This window comes from Hyperoodon ampullatus (genome assembly GCF_949752795.1).
Source record: "Hyperoodon ampullatus genome assembly, chromosome: 19".
Classification (NCBI taxonomy): domain Eukaryota; kingdom Metazoa; phylum Chordata; class Mammalia; order Artiodactyla; family Ziphiidae; genus Hyperoodon; species Hyperoodon ampullatus.
In genome coordinates, this window is record NC_136932.1 from 52528161 (window position 1) to 52550743 (window position 22583).

The 22583-nt window shown below is 37.8% G+C and overlaps 1 protein-coding gene across 1 annotated transcript in view; it reads right to left on the reverse strand.

The window, feature by feature from the left end:
• Nucleotides 1-22583, reverse strand: part of USP32 (ubiquitin specific peptidase 32) — a gene marked incomplete at its 5' end in the record, with an annotated part of 208328 nt that overhangs the window by 72660 nt on the left and 113085 nt on the right. Inside the window, 2 exons of the mRNA XM_079726437.1 lie at nt 16021-16180; nt 22428-22546. Of these exons, the coding sequence (XP_079582563.1) occupies nt 16021-16180; nt 22428-22546 (279 nt within the window). The remainder of the gene's footprint in view (nt 1-16020; nt 16181-22427; nt 22547-22583) is intronic.

A 22583-nucleotide genomic window follows, 5' to 3' on the forward strand; every position in this document is an offset into this window, starting at 1 on the left:
GCAAGGTATGAGGAACCTAAGCAGTGAAATTTCACTGAGTTAAGAATAGAACTTGTTGTTCAGGGAGGTTGAGGTAGCTCAAGTTTACAGGGCAGAATACTGGAGAGGAAAGAGTTATGTAGAGAAAGAGCTCCAGAAATATGAACAGGAGTCTTGCTGAGTTTTGGCATAGTACTAAGCTATGTATGCACAGAGTGAAATTCATTGAGGCTGGACTAGGAGATGCCTAAGTTCTGACCAGCCAGAGCGGAGATACCTTGTTGAACACTGGGAGCATTCACAGACTCAGAGGGTCACTTAATCAGTAGGGGAAAAACTAACTCTTAGAGTGAAGGCTACTCCAGACTTGTCCCCAAAAAACTTTAAAAAAAATTCTAGAAAATATCAACCTGATCCAAAAATAACTGCCTATCAAAACAAAACAAACTTCCTATTTTAAAGGATGACAACAGAATCCATTAGCCATATAACATTCATAATGTCTAGCATCCAAATATATATATATGTATATAAAACAGCGGGAAAAAGCGATCCAAAACCAGGATAAAAACCAGTCAATAGAAAAAGCCATAGAAATAACAGAGATGATGGAATTAGCAGACAAGGCTTTAAAACATCCATTATAAATATCTCCAGAATTTAAGGAAAACCATGACTATATTGAAAAGAGAAACGGAAACTATTTTAAAAAAAAGTACCAAATGAAACTACTAGAGATGAAGAGTACAATACAATCATCCCTTGGTATCCATAAGAGATTGGTTCCAGGACCCCCATGGATACCAAAATCCAAGGACGCTCAAGGCCCTTATATAAAATGGTGTAGTATTTGCATATAACCAACGCACATCCTCCTGTATACTTTAAATCATCTCTAGATTACTTATAATACCTAATAAAATGTAAATGCTATATAAACAGTTGCTGGTGCGTGGCAAATTCAAGTTTTGCTTTTTGGAACTTTCTGGAAAAAATTTTTTTCAAATATTTTCAATCCCCAATTGGTTGAATCTGTGGATGCTAAATCTGTGGATATGGAGGGTCACTGTACTTGAAATTTTAAAAATTCATGGGAGATTAACTGCAGATTAAAAAATACAGAGGAAAGGTCAGTGAACCTGAAGACTGAGCAATAGAAACTATAGAAGCATAAGGAGAAAAAAAAGACTGAAAAAATTAGTAGACTCTTAGTGACCTGTAAGACAATACCAAAAGTATAGCATACATGTTACTGGGGTCCCAGAAAAGAGTGGGCAGAAAATATTTAAAACAAATAACAGCTGAAAATTTTCAAATTTGATTAAAATCATAATCCCATAGATCCAGAAGTTCAGTGAAACTTGTGCAAGGAAAATTCAAGGAAAACCAAACCAAGGCAAGACACGATGCAATTGCTGATAAAGTAAAAATCTTAAAAGCAGCATGAGAGGCGAGAAAAGATACATTACAAACACAGGAACTAAGATAAGCAATGATTTCTCTTCGGAAACAAGGGAGCCAGAAGATTTATGGGGGGAGAAAAGGGTTTGAAAGGAGAAAAAAAAACCCTGTTAATCTCAAATTCTATATCCTATGAAAATATCCTTCAAAAACAAAGGCAAAATAAAGTATTTTTTGGACAAACAAAAGCTGAGAGAATTCATCAACAGCAGAACAGTACCAAAAGGAATGTTAAAGGATGTTCTTCAGACTAAATTAAATGATACCAGATGGAAATCAGTATCTACACAGAGCAATGATAAAAACAGGAAACACCCAGCCCATAATGTCCATCTGATATCATTAATCATGACAGATTTTGGATAGAAGTTTAGTTGCAGCTTTGGTTAGACTAAGTTTACCTCTAGTTCAAATGTTCTGAAGGTGAGCTCAGATTTCTATTCAGGAGAGCTCAGAAACTGCTAGTTTTTGAAACTGGAGATCTATAAATGCCAGCCTGAAGGCTGCATACATGTTTGTATAAATAATGTTTTATTAGAACACAACAATGCCATTTACTTACATATAGTTTATGGTTGCTAATGTGTTACAATGGCAGAGTTGAGTAATTGTAACAAAGAACCTATGGCCTACAAGTCTGAAATATTAGCTATTTGCCTTTTAAAGAAAATGTTTGTCAATCCCTGTGTTGAAACTGCATAACCACAGGACTTCAAGACTGCAACTCCATAAAATGACAGCAGCTCAGGACCACAGAGCCTTAAGATTGCAACCTTCAAGATTTTGAGACTTCAAAATTATGAGCTCATGAAACTGCCTAACCCCAGTCTCAGCAAAATTTCCACAGGACAGAATTACGGGGTGGAGATGATTATCTTTGCACTTGCGGTTCCTTCAGATTTAAATCTGAAACGGGTTTTTCAAAGTTTGGCTGGCTTCTCATTATGCCAGCAAAGACTGTCCTCAGGCAGGCTCACTCTTCTGGCAGCCTTAGCCCCAGTCTCAGCCTCTGGCCTCAGAAATGAAAGCACCTTTATATCCTTTGATTACCTAGGAAGCACTTGTCCCTCTGGAGTTCAGTTTTGTTTTGTTTTTTAAAATTTCTTTGTATTGATATGTCTTCGGTGGCTTTAAAGATTATGATTGTTTGGTTTACGTAGTGATTTCATGTTATTAAAATGGGAATGAAGATCCTTCATGTCTTTCTACTTCCCAACCTAAAGTAGAACCCTTCTCCTGTTATTTAACATGATTCTGAAAATTCTCACCAATGAAATAAGATACGAATATGAAGTATAATGTTAGAAAATAAGCAAGGTTATTATTTGCATATAAGTAGAATGCATTCCAAAAAACTCAAAGAGAAAACATTTAAAAATTATAATTGAGGGCTTCCCTGGTGGCACAGTGGTTGAGAGTCTGCCTGCCGATGCAGGGGACATGGGTTTGTGCCCTGGTCTGGGAAGATCCCACATGCCACGGAGCGGCTGGGCCCGTGAGCCATGGCCGCTGAGCCTGCGTGTCCGGAGCCTGTGCTCCGCAACGGGAGAGGCCACAACAGTGAGAGGCCTGCATACCGCAAAAAAAAAAAAAATTATAATTGAGTTTAAAAACCTGTAGGGATATAAAATAAATATATAAAAATCAATGTTTTTCCTATATCTCATTAATAACATGTAAGAAAATATAAAAGAGAAAAAGCATAACAATAATAGCAATTTCCCCACAAGAAACAAATATCCAAAAATAAAAGTCAGTAAGAAAATGGGGGTCAGATTATATAGGCCACTGTAAGGACTTTGATTTTAAGTGAAATTGTGAACCAATGGAGGATCTAAAGCAGAGGAGTGACATGATCCAACCTACAGGATCACTCGTGACTGCTGAGTTAAGAATAGCCTAGTGGGCAGCTAAGAACAGAAGTGAGTTTAAATCATCAATATACGAAATTAAAAAGCATTAAGACTACAATAAATTAACAAGTATAAGACAGACAATTCATAAAAAGGGGGGGGAGTTAATTTCACTAAGAATAAAAACATCATTTCAGAAGAAAAATTTAAGCAGAATCATGCTACTTTTCTGCTTCAAAACTTTTTTAACACTCTTCTCACAAGATACCTGCATGGCTATTACAATTCTTTCAGATCTTTACTCGATGTCACATTCTCGGATCTTCTAAACTGCACTCCATCCAATGATGCTCCTCCATCCCTCTTCCCTGCTTTACTTTGTTCTCTAAGACTTATTTGTTTTGTTTGTTGTTTCCTCCAACTAGAACATATGCTCCTTGTAGGCAGGCTTTTTGGTCTATTTTATTCATTGCTATATTCTAAAACTTAGAATAATATCTGGTACATTTTGAGCACTCCAGAAATATTTTTTTAATGGACAAGTAGCTTACAAGTTACCTGGCAAGACAAGAACAATGTATTTTAAATTTTTAGTGATTTCAAAGTATTCATTCTTACTCTATTCCTTAGCAGTTTTGGTTTTTCTGTCTTTCTTTTTTTTTTTTTTTAAAGTTGTTTTGGCTGTGCTGCACAGCTTGAGGGATTTTAGTTCCCCGACCAGGGTTTGAACCCAGGCCACTGCAGTGAAAGTGCTGAGTCTTAACCACTAGACCACCAGGGAATTCCCATAGTTTTCTTTCTTTTCTTTTTTTTTTTTTAAACAGAAGTATCTATTTCAAATACCCAGATGACTGAATTTATTTAAGAGGAATAATTTAAAATTTTAGCAATAGGGAGAGTAATCACAGGAGTTTGATATATAAATTGAGCATTACTGCCTCATTTTCCTAAATAAGATGTCTGTTTACTCCTTTTATGATGTGAAAGGAAGAAAGAGAAATCTCTTCTGTTCCTCCAGAGAAACAGTTTTCTCAAATTCTAAATTTTCTTCCAAGTAGTAGATCTGCAGATTAAAAATATCTGACACTGAAACCAAAGGTAGAAGACAGAAACTATGTTCTCATTTTTATACATCTAGGTACTGAGCATATAATGGGTATTCAATGAGTACTTCTGATCAGTTGGTGTTTAGTTAATACACTAAATTAGAACACAGAAAATTCACATCAACTTCCTCCCAAATGTTTTTACCTTTGAAAACTAAGTTCATTAATCTTAAACAACACAATTTTTTTTGTTGAAGTAGAAATGTGGAAAGACAAGTATATTTAGAAGACAAAAATGATCAGATTGGTTATGGCTACAGTTCCCTTTTAAGTTTATGTGATCTGTTCATTTATAGTTACAGACTGTAATTTGTTAATCAAATATTTGCAAAAGCATGCTAAAGTAAATTATATATATTATCATTACCCAAACATTTTACATGAGTTGGCAGCTGAACTGCTGAGAAGAGGAAAGATAGCTAACCTTATTTTCACTTAAAGAAGTTAGAGGTTAACAACTGCAGTAGTTACTCTATTTGCAATTCATAAATAAATATCAAAACTTATACTTTACTAGCTAAATGGGAATGAATTTATCACCCACCTATTGGTATAATATTTTCTGGTTCACAACAGCAGCATACTATATTCCCAACATTCTAAATAGTTCTTGGCCTGCCCTTTGGGCCATCCTAATCAAGTCCCACCTTACCGGAGGCTCCAGCTGCAGAAATTGCTCTTTAATGCCAGAATTGGATTCTTATTTAAAAACAAAAACAAAGCCAAGCAAAATATCCAAGTATTTTCAAACAGTAACACAGTTCTTTAACATTTCTGAGGAAGCAACCTGTTCTCAAAAGCAATGACCTTCTGCGATCTATTTTAAGGCTTACATCATTTACAACCAGATAAGAGGATAATGAAGGAGGGACATGCAGATTTACTAGGCAGTTTATGGCCTAAGAATCACTGAAGTACTTTTCTCTTACTGAAAGGAGGTTTTAACATTGCAAACTAAAATGTGGCAAGGGAATATAATAATATGCATATTTTTAGTTGAGATAATAAATGCTAAAATAAAGCATTTGAGTTATATAAATTTGACTTAGATAAGAAAAGAAAACCAATCAAAATGAGTTCAATGGCCCTAAAATTAGCCCAAAATACTACATTAATTACCTCAGTATCCAGATTCTACTATTTAAAAGAAATCACTCTTATGATACATTTTAGGGAAACTCTAAAAAACATATTTACAAGAAAGAGTTAGCACACATATTTTCTTCCAAATAATATAGCTAAACTCTATGAAAAGATGATCACCATTAAGGAAAAAAACTCTCAATTAGTTCTTAAAACATAGTTCTTAAAATCTTAGTTCTTCTAATTACCTATTTCACTGTTGGTAAATGGGGAATCATTCAGTGACCATGCCTGGATCAAATGAAGTTAATTATTAAAGAGAAATTTAAAACAATAATCGTTTGAAGGTATCCCAAGGGGAAAAAAAAGGAAATTGGAAAAGTGAAGCTGCAAGATTGTCTGAAGTGAGTCTGAGGAAGATGGTTCACCACAACCACAACTATCACATGACCACCTCCTTTTACCTGCAATTACAAGCTGCTCATGAAAGATTAAAGAAAAAAATGACTGTGTGTCAATAAACTGTCTTCAAATCCTAAAATGATACTAAGCATGCACTCTGGGGTTCAAACATCCCAATTTTGGCACCTATTAGCCATTTGATCTTGAGAAGGTTTCTTTAACTTCTTGTAGCTGTGTTTTCCTCATATTTAGAATAGAGATAAAATGAACTTCAGAGGTGGCACAAGGATTAAATGAGATAATGTACAAGGAGTATAGTGCCCCCTTTCTCAGTCTGTATGTGGTAAATTGGAACCTTCCAAAGCATTTTTGGGAAAAAAAAAAAAAAAAGTACAGGAGCTATAGTCAAGATCATTTAATATTCTACAAACATTCAATAAAAACATTTTATGTGCTTGACATTGCGCTAAAAATTATAGACATGATTGTGAACAAAATAATTATGTTTAGATTCTAATAGAAGAGAAAATGGGTCATTTTAATCCAGTGTGGAAAGTACAATGAAGGAACAGAGACACAGGGTTTTCAGGGAGCACATAAGCAGTGAGGCCCTAGAAGTCTTGATATTTAAAGAGGTACACACAGAACATCTTAGGGTTGACCAGGGAAAGGAAAACTAGTGTGGCAGAAGAAGGATATTGCAAGCAGAAGTAAAAAAGCATATGTAAAAGTCTCTAGGAAAAACAGGTAGTGATAGGACAGAAAAACAAAAAGAATAATCGTTGTATTCTGCTATAATTCAAAAATAAGGAAGAGGATAACCTATAGAAGGATTTATGCTATGGACACAAGATAAAAGACAAAAACAAGAGAGAACTTTACTTTCCAGTGAGTGACAAAAAAAGTGTTAAAGATGGCAGTTCAACCTAGAATTAGTAGACAGTTCGGTTAGAATGTAGACATTTCAAAGGTTAGCATCTAAAGGATGAGCCTTCAATTCAAACTCAAGCAGAGAGATGCCAGACTGTGATTGGATAGGACTATGCATGTACAATAGTAGGGGATTTGATACACTGAACTAAATTTGTAAAAAGCTGATTAAAACAAATTACAATATGAGTTTATAGTCTGTGGCTCCAAATTCCAACACTATGTGGTGCTAAATAACCATGAACAAAATGGGTGGGGAAAGGCTATTACAAGAAAAAGCCAAATGACTAGTTAGTCTTAGAAAGTAGGATCTTCTTTCAGATATCAATAATAATAATAATAAATTTGTACCAAACTATTTCAAACATTTAACTATACAGAACATGTATATGTTCTCTATATATGTTCTCTGATTCTGGATATCAAAATGTTTAAAAATTAACTTGTCATTAAAAACACTATATATTTGACAAAAAAAGTCTTTTTAGGAAATCTAATCTTAGGTATTTAAACAGCAAATTATACAAGAAAAATATATCAGTCTTGATAAAAATCTGGTTAAGATCTACTCAAGCATAAAAACTTGGACTTTTGGCTAAAGTTCTAATTCAGGGAATTCCCTGGCAGTCCAGTGGTTAGAACTTAGTGCTTTCACTACTGAGGGCCCGGATTCAGTCCCTGGTTGGAGAACTAAAATCCTGCAAGGTGGTACAGCCAAAAATAAGTTCTAGTTCTAATTCAATTTCTTAAAGTTAAATAAAAGGTAAGGTAACAATAGTTTGGAATCTGAAGTTCTAAAAACTGTACTGGCCATGACAAAATCTAAAATCTTGTGTAAATCAAATCAGTTAGTTATTCTAACTCTGTATTGAATACAAATAGTGCACCAGTTTCATTTGTGATTTACACGAAAGAGAAAAAATTTGATTAAAAATGGCAGTATGTTCTACTTACTGTGACTTCAAATTTTACTTTATAATTGTATGTGAAAAAGTAATTAAAGGCATCTGCACGCTAACATAAATGTTATTTACAAGTGAAAAATTATAACTCCTCTTTGTTTCCTAGATACCTTGAGTCATTACACAAATTTAAATGGAGTCAGTGATGCTTTAAAATAAATATTTTCTGTTTACTTATAAATCAGTTAATAACATTCTCTATTTTTATCCCGCGTTTCCACATTCCTGACACATTATTTGAAAAGTTTAATGTACCAAATATTCTTTGAGTGAAAAAGCCTGCAAAGACATCCACAGAAGCTGAGAATTTATAAATAATATGATAAATCACAGACATCAGAATGTAAACCTACCCATGTCAGAATTTCTGTAAGAAATTTAGCAGTAATTCTGACTTTGTCTTAATGCTTTCATAGGAAAGCCCACTAAGAAAGGAGCCATTTGCTGAAGCCAGCAGCAAATGAGTTGTCTGTTGTACTAGTTTATTTTTGTTCTTTATTTTTATAAATTCTAAAATAAAAGAAAGCAAACTGGTAAGAAAAACACTTTCTTCCCACAGACATGGTTGAGTTAATTTTTGTACTGATCTACAGTCCTCTCTTAGAAAACTGCTTGCTCCCAAAACAATTACTCTCTGGAGAAAGTGGGATGAAGCTCACTGACATTCCCAAGCCAAGTGTTCACTAATACAAAAGGATGCAGGGAATTTCTTGATGATCCAGTGGTTAGCACTCCATGCTTCCACTGCAGGGGGCACAGGTTTGATCCCTGGTCAGGGAACTAAGATCCCTCATGCAGCGCATGCAGGGCCCAGCCAAAAAAAAAAAAAGAGGATGCATATTCATTGTAAAGCACCTACCTATTCTATACCAGGCATAATTCTGAGTCCCTTAAAAAAGGTACTATCTCATGTATTCCTGAAGGGTAGCACCATATACCACCCCAAACATGCCACTTTAGCATAAGGGTTATTTTGAGTTGAAGGCAATTGAGAAGAAGCTGATACAAAAAAGAAGCTCTCCACCTCCCCCTATTAGCCTAATTTATAAAGATGTCTTACCTGCCCTTCTACCAGGAAGAAGTTAATCACCAGAGACCACTCTAGATACTTAGCAACCTGGAGATAGCACCAAAGGAAAGAATCTACATAACAAACCTTATTAACCAGCCATATCAATCAACAGTTTCTCCATGTATTTGCCTTCCCACAATGTGCCATCCCTAGCAGCTCAAAGTCCTTTTCTTTTGTCTTGTCACATCTCCATAAAATTATTGCTCTTTGCTAAGATGCTATATAAGCTCAGGCTCTAACCACCCCTTTGAGTTACTCATCACTGAAACTTCTGGTACATAAGTAAGTTAGTTAAGTATCAATAGTAAGAAAGTAAGCTTATGTTTTTTTCTTGTTATCTGTCTTTGTTAGTCTAATTTAAAGGGCCCCACCCAATGAAACCAAGATAAGTAGAGGAAAATACTTTTCCTTCCCCACACTCCTTACAACACATCTATGAGGTACAGTTGTATCATTATCCCTGTTTTCCAGATGAAAAAAGAAGTTCATAGAGATTAAATTTCCCACAGCTGGGCTTCCCTGGTGGCGCAGTGGTTGAGAGTCCGCCTGCCGATGCAGGGGACGTGGGTTCGTGCCCTGGTCCGGGAAGATCCCACATGCCGCGGAGCGGCTGGGCCCGTGAGCCATGGCCGCTGAGCCTGCACATCCGGAGCCTGTGCTCCGCAACGGGAGAGGCCACAACAGTGAGAGGCCCGCGTACCGCAAAAAAAAAAATAAATAAATAAATAAATAAATAAATTTCCCACAGCTACATGAATAATAAGTAGCAGGGCCAGAGTGTCTGACTCAGAGTCCGAAGAACTCCTAAATACCACATGAGTATTATTTCTCAAAATATAGTTCATGGTCCATCTATATCAGAATTACCCTGGATATCTATTAAAAGTACAGAGTCCTAGGGACCACTGATAAAAACCTTTGAAGACAGAACCAGTAACCTGCACTTTTAATACCCTCTTCAAATAATTCTGAAGCTCAATAAAGGCTAGTAACTACCAATATACAATAGTGGTTTAATAGTTGATTAACTTTTTATTTTGGTGTATTCCTCTTACAAGAAAAAAGGATACAACAAAATTCAGCCAAGAGGTCAGCAATTAAAAATGTTATAGATAACGGAGAAAACTGAAAGCATAGTTTATCTCTTCAAGGTTTTACCACACACTACCAACTTACTTCTATGGCCACCAAGGAAACCAAAGGGTGCATTATAGGAGGAGAAGATAATTAGTTCAGATAGCTTATTCTCTATAGTATTTGAAGTAAGTTAATTTTCTGTAGCTCACATAATTTATCTAACCAAAAATGTTAAAGGTAAGATCTAAGAACAAGTAATTTTGCAACCTTAAGCAGTTCCTTAAATTTACAAATATAATTCATTTGCCCCCTAAAAATGTATGTCTTTATATGAACACTCACATACTATGAAGCTTTTAAACCTTATTCAAACATGATGATTTATCTTGGTCCTTCTCCCTCGTATGGGTTTAGTCCTACAATCCTAAAACAACACATTCTTCCTGCTCACTCCTGGGGAAATCAAATGTTTAAATCAGTACTTAGAATGTAGATGAATAGGATATAAGTCTTGTCCTCAAGGGACTTGTAACTTCTGATGAAAGACAAAGACATTTCCAACTGACTCTAAGGTAAGGCAAAAAGCATCTTAACTGCTTTAATTGAAATGTTAAGTGTGCAGGAATGCAAAGAGAAAAGTGATTAATTCAAACTGCAGAAAAATGGAGAAGGCATGACAGCATCTGAGTTGGGTTTGATGACAAAGTATTTCAATTGTCAAGAACTGAAAGATGGAATGTGTTCTTAAATGAAGGAATATTAGGAGTGATGGTAGATAGGGTAGCTATAAAAGTTCGTGGTATAGTCATGGAATATTGACCAGGGCTCTGCAGTTGAAGCAGAGAACATATGTGAGGAGAAACAGGTATGGAAAATTAAGAATAATAAACTAAGAGACTTTAGAGTTATACTAAGGCTTTTAAAACTTTATTCTACAGAAAATGAAAAATTTTCAAAGGTTTCTAAGCAGGGAAATTAAGAATGGTTTTGGGTTGTTTTTTTTTTAACACAAAACAAACCAGAAAATAAAAAACAAAACCAGAAAACTTGTCTTTCATTCTTTCCTATCATTAACATGTAGTCAGATAAATAAGGAAAGCTATCACAATGATGATAGTAGCAGAGAAAGATGTAAGAAATATGGCTGAGTTAAGATTGTTAGGATCTAGGGCTTCCCTGGTGGCGCAGTGGTTAAGAATCTGCCTGCCCATGCAAGACACATGGGTTTGAACCCTGGCCCGGGAAGATCCCACATGTCGCAGAGCAACTAAGCCTGTGTGCCACAACTACTGAGCCTGACCTCTAGAGCCTGCAAGCCACAACTACTGAGCCCACGTGCCACAACTGCTGAAGCCTGCGCGCCTAGAGCCCATGCTCCGCAACAAGAGAAGCCACCGCAATGAGAAACCCGTGCACCGCAACAAAGAGTAGCCCCCACTCGCCGCAACTAGAGAAAGCCTGCACACAGCACCAAAAACCCAACACAGCCATAAATAAATAAATAAATAAATTTTTATATATATAAAAAAAAGATTGATAGGATCTAATATGAAGCTTGATAAAGAAGTCAAAGGTAACCTCAAATTGGATTACTAGAATTACAGATACTAGTAACCAAGATGGAAAAGACAGGAGGCATGGAATCTAAAAAATACAACAAACAAGTGAATATAACAACAACAAAAAAAGTGGACTCACAGATGACATAAAGAACAAACTAGTGGTTACCAGTGAGAAGAGGGAAGGGGGGAGGGGCAATATAGAGGTAGGGGAATAAAGAGGTACAAACTATTAAGTATAAAATAAGCTACAGGGCTTCCCTGGTGGCGCAGTGGTTGGGAGTCCGCCTGCCGATGCAGGGGACACGGGTTCGTGCCCCGATCCGGGAAGATCCCGCATGCCGCGGAGCGGCTGGGCCCGTGAGCCATGGCCGCTGAGCCTGCGCGTCCGGAGCCTGTGCTTCGCAACGGGAGAGGCCGCAACAGTGAGAGGCCCGCGTACAGCAGAAAAAAATAATAATAAGCTACAAGGGTATATTCTACAACACAGGGAATATAGCCAACATTTTAAATAACTATAAATGGAGTATAAGCTTTAAAAATTGTGAATCACTATATTATATACCCATAATTTACATTATATTGTACAGCAACTATACTTCAATTTAAAAAAAAAAAGAAAAAAAAAGAAAAGAGAGGAGGAAGAATATGCTGTTTGCTTTTTTTTACCTATAGATGGACTGAAGTGAGGAAAGATAAATTTGGTTTTAGACATGAGAGTAAGATGTTAGAATATATATCCAGGAGGCATTTATTAAAATGAATATGCAGTTTGAGAGATACCTCAAGATCAGAAAACTTCATCTAGGTATCACTTGCAAAGATATGCAAAAGAAAAAAAAAAAAGGCTGTGATGAAGCAAAGCATGTATGCCATTTAAGAATAGAATAGAGCTAAAGGCTGATCCATGAGAAATAACTTAACACTCAAAAAGTAAACAGAAAAAGGATAGCAGTAAAGAAAAGTCAAAAGAAATAATAAAAAGCTAGAAAACTACAATGTTTCAAAACCAAAGGAGAAGAGAATTTCAAGAAAACTGAATGGTCAATAGTGCTAAAATGCTGCAGAGATATTAGGAGGTACAATGAATGACCCTAAGAAGAAACCTCTCAGTTTAGAAATTAGGTCATTATTTCAGGTGAAACAATGCATCTCCGTTCATATTTTAAATAATTCAACTATATATATATATATATATATATATATATATATATATATATATATATATATTTTTTTTTTTTTTTGTGGTACGCGGGCCTCTCATTGTTGTGGCCTCTCCCATTGCCGAGCACAGGCTCCGGATGCGCAGGCTCAGCGGCCATGGCTCATGGGCCTAGCCACTCCGCGGCATGGGGGACCGGGGCACGAACCTATGTCCCCTGCATCGGCAGGCGGACTCTCAACCACTGCGCCACCAGGGAAGCCCAAGATAAAATATTTTTTAACAAGGCAAAGGCATTGCACTTTTAGATACCATTAAAAATCTAAAACTCTTCCCACTTGATAAAAAAAAAAAACAGAAAAGATTGTTTTCAAATTAAAATGGAGCCATATAATGGAATAATATTTTTAACATTTTGATAATTATTTTGACTCATTAAACTTAAATAAATCTGTAATCTTTTTTTTTTTTTTTTTTTTTTTTTTGTGGTACGCGGGCCTCTCACTGTTTCGGCCTCTCCCGTTGCGGAGCACAGGCTCCGGACGTGCAGGCTCAGCAGCCATGGCTCACAGGCCTAGCCACTCCGCGGCATGTGGGATCTTCCCTGACCGGGGCACGAACCCGTGTCCCCTGCATCGGCAGGCGGACTCTCAACCACTGCGCCACCAGGGAAGCCCAAAATCTGTAATCTTTAATATGGTGTTTTCAAAAACAAGCAATAAGCAGTATTTGCATTTGCAAAGTATGTCAGAACTAATTTAACTTTAAGCAACTGACAAAGACTCTCTCCTTGACCAAACTTTAGTCCTACTCCTTTGAGCCCTCTTTTCTACTAGGCCTCGAAGTTGGCCCCCATATCCTGTCTTTGGCCTGCCCAGCTGAATCTTTTTTTTTTCCATAAATTTATTTTATTTATTTATTTACTTTTGGCTGCGTTTGGTCTTCGTTGCTGTGTGCGAGCTTTCTCTAGTTGCAGCCAGCAGGGGCCACTCTTTGCTGAGGTGCACAGGCTTCTCATTGTAGTGGCTTCTCCTGTTGCAGAGCACGGGCTCTAGGGCACGTGGGCTTCAGTAGTTGTGGCGCACAGGCTCAGCAGTTGTGGCTACTGGGCTCTAGAACGCAGGCTCAGTAGTTGTGGCGCATGGGTTTAGTTGCTCCGCGGCATGTGGGATCCTCCCAGACCAGGACTCAAACCCGTGTCCCCTGCATTGGCAGGCAGACTCTTAACCACTGCACCACCAGGGAAGCCCTGCCCAGCTGAATCTTAGCAAAGAATCCTGCTAAATCATCCCTCTATTCTTGATATCTGATCAAGTTCCTCATACCCCATATTTAGTGAATAAGTCTTCAGCCTACTTTTAGCAAGAATTCCCCTACCCTTGATGATTCCTCTTAGTAATTTTCTCTCCACTGACCCCCTCACCTTGCTCCTTGGCTATAAATTACTTGTCCTTATAATATCTGGAGGTAAGACCAATCTCTCTTCCCTATTGCAATATGCTACTGCAAAAGTCCTGTTTACCATTTTAACAAATGTCAGAATAATTTTTTCTGTAACATAAGTCATTCAAGGAAAGTAATCACACCTTTAGCCAATAATAATAGAAAAATAATTTACCATACAATCACAAATGAAAGCAAGAGTTCACCAGAATATCCACATGACTGATAACTTAAGTATTACTGTAAGTTAGATAGAGCTTAAAGTAAGTATAAAAAGATTCCCTAATTTTTTATACAAAACAATTTTTTTTTAAAGGCTTTCCTATCAAAAATAAAGGCGGGGGCACTGAAAAGTAGAAACATCAAATTCATTGCCTATTCATGCCAGAATTTATCTGTCAGAACTTCTGGTGACAATGGAATGAAAATGAGAGGGAAAGTAGCTGGTGTATAACTAGAAGCCAACTCATAAATTACATGAACAAATAGACACAAATATCACTTGATACCCAAGGTCCTCTGCTCAGTCAACAAATACTTATTTAAGGCTTGACACAGGGTGAATAAAAAAATAATACAGACTCTCTATGATTTAAGAGAGATGACATGTACAAATAAATGGAATGCTATAAATAAATATAATACAAGGACAAAAGTGATAAGTTCATTCAAGAAGGGTACAAAAAAGGTGTTATGAGAGTTCAGAGGAAGGAGAGATGATTTCTCACAGGAAGGCAAGAAAATGTTTTTTGAAAACCAAGCAGACAAGGAAAGATTCTTCCCTAGGGCCTTCAGAAGGAACAAGGCTCTGTTAACACTTTGATTTCAGCTTCCAGAACTGTGAGAGAATACATTTCTGTTTTTTCAGTTTACAGATTGTGGTAATTTGTTACAGCAGCCCTAGGAAACTAATACAGCTTGGTTAAGGACAATTAGTAGAGGGCTATTGTGAAATAGTAATATTGACCCTGGTTCCTGCTAATATTTGCTCTTTGACCAAATTCCTATAATTTCCTGAGTGATAGGAATCTCTGACACAGAGCTCCTAAATTCTTCGCAATTTTCTGGGTGATAGGAATCTTTTGTTTTAATGTCTGAGATGACTTTTGGTAAGCTCTTAGAAAGGGGCTGGTCACTAGAAAGACCAAGCTCTAATTAGAAACTTGGAACTTTCAGCCCCATTCCCCATTCTCTGGAGAGGGAAGATGAACTAGAAATGTAGTTAATAATCAGTCATACTTATGTAATAGCCTGCACAAAAATCCCCAAAGCACAGGGTCTGGAGAGCTTCTAGACTGGTAAACACATCTACATGCCAGAAGAATTGGGGCATCACAGCTCCACAGGGACAGAAGTTCCTGTGTCTGGGGCCCTTCCAGATCCTGCCCTATGTATCTGTTCATCCAGCTGTTCATCTGTATATGAATCAGTAAATGTAACTGTTTCCTGAAGTTCTGTGAACTGTTCTAGTAAATCACCAAACCCAAGGAGGGGGTCATGGGAAGTCTCAGTTATAGGTGGTTGGTCAGAAGCACAGGTCACAGTCTGGACTTGGTGTCTGAAGTGGGGAGCAGAGGGGGGCAGTCTTTCGAGACTGAGCCCTAAAACTGTGGGGTCTGTGCTAACCCCAGGTAGACAGTGTCAGACTGAACTGAGACGCAGGACACCCAGCTGGTATCCATAGAGCACTGGAGAATTGCCTGGTGTGGGGAAAAAAAAAACACCCCACACATTTGGAGTACAAAAGTATTCAGTGAGTAGACAAAAAAGAGAGTTTTCCTTTTCAGCTATGTACTCAAGCCTCCAGTATTCCATTTTACTATACTCTGCAAGAAAAAACCCCACTGATAAAAGGCATATTCTCATATTCTCGTATTACCAGGCAATTGTATTAAAAAGTGAACAGAACACAATGAAATGCCATTACTTACAATGTGTGACTCCAGCCAGAGTTTGGTAGAAAGTGGGAGTATCACTATCATCAGTGAGGGTCACATATACACCTCCAGACAGTAGCCAACGAGAGAAGGTAAAAGCATCTTTGTTTAGAAGAAGCCAATTTCTAAACTTTTCATAGTTTACCTTTTCACCCTAAAATTAAAACAAGAAAACATAGGTTTAGTCAAATTTTAAGGTACCTACTTGGAACTTATACAACTTGAAATTTGCATTTAATTGACATTTACCCTTCTACTATCTATAAAGGAAGAATTATCTAAATATCACTATATGCTGTATACCTGGAGATAAAACTGTTTTCAAATATAATTGTACTTCAGAACTTTCATTTGCATAAAATCTATATGCTAATTGCAAATTATTTCATCAAGTCATTAAAGCAGTGCATTTCTACTAATAAGTCACATTTTATTTGCTAAGGTATATCCTGAAATCAGTAAACTGAATTTCTTTCAATATTTAATAAAACCAACTTTTCACTTGCTTCATCCCTCTTCTTCAGTACTTCAATTGGTCAGAATTAGCATATTTTAATTAAATATGTATGGAATTTAAATACTCTTTTAAATTTCATTGGCGAATTAAAATCTATCCAGGAGTCCTCCTCCAAAAGACATCACTGAAAACATGTATTCACAAGTCAACTAGAATACAAAAAGAAGCAAGGAGATTTCTATTTCTTTGCTTTCTTTCCAAGTATTTGTCTTGCTAAATCTCTGGAGAAAAAAAGTATCCAGGCTGAGAAAGAACATCATATGGCTGTGTAAGTCAATCTCTTTGACTGGAAGACAAGAGGACCCAGGTAGAGGGAGGGCCAGATGTTTCTATGAGAAAAAAGGCAGAAGCACCCCACATAGAAATACAATGCAGAATGACACTCAGGAGCCTACCAGCTCTAATCCTGATGGAGATATTAAGGGATACAAATAACTTAGAACCTAAAAGAGTTATGGTAGAAATAATTTCTATATTGTTAGTAGCATCCTATTAAGTATAGCAACATGCTTAAGCCTCATGGTTTCAGAACACTTAACAGTGCAATCCAAACGATCAAGACAACATTGGAAGTCTTGTTTTTCTACATGGAAGAATATGGCATTCAGACTTGCTGCAGGGATGTGAGGACACTGCCAACATGTTTAGAGAATCATAGCCATATTCTTTCTCTACCCCACATTTAGTCTAGAAAGAGGGTTTGCAGTAAAAACCCTACAAGCTGATGCACAATTTTTTTTTTTTTTTTGCGGTACGCTGGCCTCTCACTGTTGCGGCCTCTCCCGTTGCGGAGCACAGGCTCTGGACACGCAGGCTCAGCAGCCATGGCTCACGGGCCCTGCCGCTCCGTGGCATGTGGGATCTTCCCAGACTGGGGCACGAACCCGTGTCCCCTGCATCGGCAGGTGGACTCTCAACCACTGCACCACCAGGGAAGCCCTGATGCACATTTTTACAAGTTAACATCTCTGACATTGGGAAAAGTCTTAAAATCAATAATACCCTTCAATTGTAACTCGCAGGTTTTTTGTTCTTTATAATACATAAAAGCGCATCTTATTAATCGATGGCATCTTAGATATCACCATCTTAGGTGGTAGTTTCAATGGTTTCAGTGAAGCTAATATTTTGTTATAAGATGCACCTTCATGTACCACTAAGAAAGAAAGAAGCTGCCAATTATTCTATCGCCTTCACATATAGGTAATATTTATTGAGTATTTACAATGCCCTAAGCACCATTCTAAGTATTTTTATATTCATTTAATCCTCAAGCAACCCTCTATAGGAGATACTATTATCCCCACTTTACACATGAGAAAACTGAGGCTCCTAAAAGTTATGCATTCAAGGTTATACCGTGGCAGAGATAGGATTGAACCCAGGTAGTCAAGGTTCCAAAGTCTCTGTGCCTAAACTATACACTTCACTGCCTGGCCGACTTAGTGAAATATAAAGCAATCTCTGAAATCCACTTGCCCATTGGGATCACTCCATATAACTGGTAGCACCAAAATTCCATCTGCCAAACCTAACTTTTTATGTTTTTGAATCATGGCTCTAGAAAAGGGAAGTAAAGGGAAAGTCTCCTTTTATAAACTGTCATAATAGCAGTCTAGAAAAAAAATTTCCAGTACTATAAAAGGCAATTAAAAATAAACAGACTTCTGAAACTGATACAACTTTGAATAACAATGTAAAATATGAATTTCCACCTTGAGAATCAACAACCAAAAAAATTCAGTAAGAAAAAACCAATATAACTCCTATGTGGATTTCCTTCATTTCAAGCTACTGAAACACGGTAACTTGAAAAGCAAGGGTCTGGATCACATCACACACATTACTCAGAAATTACAGCAGATAAATACATCAAATAGTTGAATTAGGTAAAATTAGCCCATTTACAGTCTTTTTTTTGGGGGGTTTTTAATCAACCTTAAGTACCTAATGATTTAAACAGCTACACACATGAGTATCCCAAAACCTAGGCCTCTCATTTCTTTGATCCTCCCTCTTCCATAGGTCTTGTCCTTCATACAAGACTAACCCAACCATTTATTACCATAGTCTTTATATTGATATTTTTATTATAAATCCATTCCCTTTCCAATAAATGCAATTTTAAGCATTCCACTCTCCCTGTCACAATTTCCTCTTATGAGCACACTCCTTCTAGTATCCTGACTCCAGTGATTTTTTAACTCCACAGGACCTACACCAATCACCTACACTTCACGTTGTCAAATCTAATGATAACTTCTCAGTGATCAAAGGACAACTCACTTGATCTTTCGGTTTATTTGACGTAGTTAAATACTCCTTCCTCTTGAAACATTTTTATCACTTGGCTTCTAGGACACCATTCTCTTTTGTTCCTCCTCACAGACTATTCCTTAGGCTCCTGTTTTGATTCTTCACCATCTCGCCATACGTCAGAGTACAGGACTCAGTCTTCCAATCCGTTTTCTATCTTAATTCACTCCTAGATGACCTCATCCACATCTATAAGCCAACAAATCCTTTCCTCTGAACTCCAACTTATATGTCAAAAAGCACAGTTACAACTCCACCTGAATGTCTAATATGATTCTCTAATTGTATCTTAAACTTCTCTTGCTTTTGAAACCTCCAACTTCCCTCTCCTATAGCGTTAGCCATCTCAGTTAATGGCAACTCCATTCATTTACTAAATCAAGCGAAACACCTTAATCATCCTTTTCTCTTTCACTCACAGCCCATCATCAATACAAGAAATGGTCCTGGGCTTCCCTGGTGGCGCAGTGGTTGAGAGTCCGCCTGCCGATGCAGGGGACATGGGTTCGTGCCCCAGTCCGGGAAGATCCCACATGCCGCGAAGCGGCTGGGCCCGTGAGCCATGGCCGTTGAGCCTGCGCGTCCGGAGCCTGTGATCCGCAACGGGAGAGGCCACAACAGTGAGAGGCCCGCATACCGCAAAAAAAAAAAAAAAAAGAAATGGTCTCATCACCTCACTGTTACACCATGACCTCTTCCCTGGATTATTCAGATACCTTAATCAGACTCTGTTCAGTGTACTTTTTACATAAGAGCCAAAATGATGACGTTTAAATGTAATTAGGACTTCCCTGGTGGCACAGTGGTTAAGAATCCACCTGCCAATGCAGGGGACACCGGTTCGAGCCCTGGTCCAGGAAGATCCCACATGCTGCAGAGCAGCTAAGCGCATGTTTCACAACTACTGAGCCTGTGTTCTAGAGCCCGCGAGCCACATCTACTGAAGCCTGTGCACCCTAGAGCCTGTGCTCCGCAACAAGATAAGCCACCACAATCAGAAGCCCATGCATCACAATGAAGAGTAGCCTTTGCTTGCTGCAACTAGAGAAAGCCCGCACACAGCAACGAAGACCCAACGCAGCCAAAAAAAAAAAAAAAAGTAATTAAACAACAGCAACAAAAACTCATATATTTTCCTGCTCAAATACCTCTAAAGATTTCTATCTCACTCAGGGTGAAAGCTGAAGCACTCACCCTGTCTTACAGGGCCATGTGTGATCTCCCTACCCCATCCCACCCCTCCCCCAACCTCTGCAGCTTCATTTCCTACTATTCCCTTGCTCATTCCCTTCCAGCTAAATTGACCTCTTCTTGTTCCTTGAACAAGTCAAGCACACTTCCCCTGAGGGTGTTTGCTATATTCTCTTCATGAAAAATGCTTTCCCTAGATACCTGTGTGGGTTTTCTCTCTCACTTCCTTAAGATTCTTTGTTCAAATGTCACTTTCTCTGATAAGCCTCTCCTAACTATCCTATACAAAATACCTACACTTGGCTACCTCCTCCCCATCACCACCTATGCCCTGTAGTCTACTTTATTTTTCCCTATAGCACTAATTATTATCTAATATATGTACCTGCTATTGTGCCTAAATTATAAGAGAACTGGGTGGCTAACCACATTTAATCCCCATCTATAAAATGGTAATGTCTGCATAAACCTTTTTAAAATGAAAAAAATATAGGAACTTCTCTGGTATCCAGTGGTAAAGAATCCACCTTCCAATGCAGGGGATGCCCATTCAATCCTGGATCAGGGAACTAAGACCCCACATACCGCGGGGCAACTAAGGCTGCGCGTCTCATCTAGATCCCGTGTGCCACAAACTACAGAGCCCACGTGCCCTGGAGCCTGCGTGCCACAACTAGAGAGAGAAAACCCTCACACCACAACTAGAGAGAAGCCCGCATGCCTCAACAAAAGATCCCGCATGCCGCAACTAAGACCCAACCTGGCAAAATAAACAAAAAAACAAACAAATAAATAAAATATTTAAAATATATATATATATATATACATTCTCCCCAGAAATGAGCAAAGCACTTAACATCTCTGTGAAAAATTCAAGTAATCAGGCCTGTAAAGATTAGATCAGTTTTTTTTTTCTTCTGGTCAGCAAATTTTATTAGGGGAAAAAAAAATGATCTAGTTTGTCTTGAGGTATTGAAATACCATCACAGCAACTTCCAGTCAATAAGTCAGAACCAAAAATGCAGGAGGACAATCCTTCTGCACCAAACACACAGAAATGTTTAGTAAAACGTAACACCATAACTACTACCAAAAACTGCTTAGCCAAGCTCAAAAGCAAGAAAGGGAAATCTCCAGGTGCTATCAACACAGAGGAAACTTAAAGCCAGAGTGATGAAAAGCTAAAGGTAAAGCCAAAGAGTCCAAAGAGATGTAAGAACCATACACATGGGCTTCCCTGGTGGAGCAGTGGCTGAGAATCCATCTGCCAATGCAGGGGACATGGGTTCGATCCCTGGTCCGGGAAGATCCCACATGCTGCGGAGCAACTAAGCCCGTGAGTCACAACTACTGAGCCTGCATGCCGCAACTACTGAAGCCCGTGTGCCTAGAGCCTGTGCTCCACAATGAGAGAAGCCACCACAATGAGAAGCCCACGCACTGCAAGGAAGAGTAGCCCCCCGCTCACTGCTAGAGAAAGCGCGCGCGCAGCAACGAAGACCCAACACAGCCAAAATAAGTAAATAAATAAGATAAATTTATATTTAAAAAAAAAGAACCACATATGGCTGGGGTATTAACAATCAATGCTTATATAGTTAGGAAGGTGATTAAACTAAATTGAATTAAAACTCTCTGAATAAAACCAAGACCAGTGAAAGTGAAATGGAAGTGGGTCAAATAGCCACCCATAAGAAATCATACAGCACTGAGTGCTGCAGGAAAGAATCAGAAACTTGTAAAAGGACTTTACTCTGCCATCTCTTGGGACTTTCCCCATATTAGCAGACCTCTGAAAAGAAACAAAAGAATTTTCTCTGTTAAAGATACACATTTTCTGTTGTTAAAGTTTTTTACAATGAAAATATATTATTTATGAAAACAGGAAAATGACAAAATTTTAAAACCCAAATACTTCACTATGCAAATCAATTAAGTAAAATAAATGATAAAATAGGCATTGATGGATCACAGAAGTCACCTATGGCTCAAGGCCAATGAGTGATATATCTACATGCTCATGATGGAAAGCAATGAGCACCACAACCTAAGCAATGCTGTTTCTGCAGGATCACCTGTGTGTGTGTCTGTATGTGTGCTGGTGTGACAGTGGGGGAGTATGTTTCAGTATACCGTTAAGTATAGACAGTTGCCTTTATTGGGAATTGGGAATTTTCAGATTCACAAACACAGCAGTAGTAAGTGTCATGGACCTTTGAGCATAGCACACAAATTGTTAAAGCATCAACCATTAAATAGAAAAATGTCAAGAATATGCTACACATAAACATCTATTCATCACAGCTAAATTCATTATACAACTAAGAGTTAATACTTTGTCCACAGGGAGGGATGAAATGTAAATCTTTAACTATACCTCTAAGAAACACTTCCTGAGTGTATCTGGGACTTTACCATCCACCACATGGAGCATTCTTTCCATTTCTTCCCGTATAACATAGCTCCCGGATTCACTTGCAAAAAGACTAAAAATGTCTAGGAGAAAGAAAGAATAAAGCAATTTTATCATAGA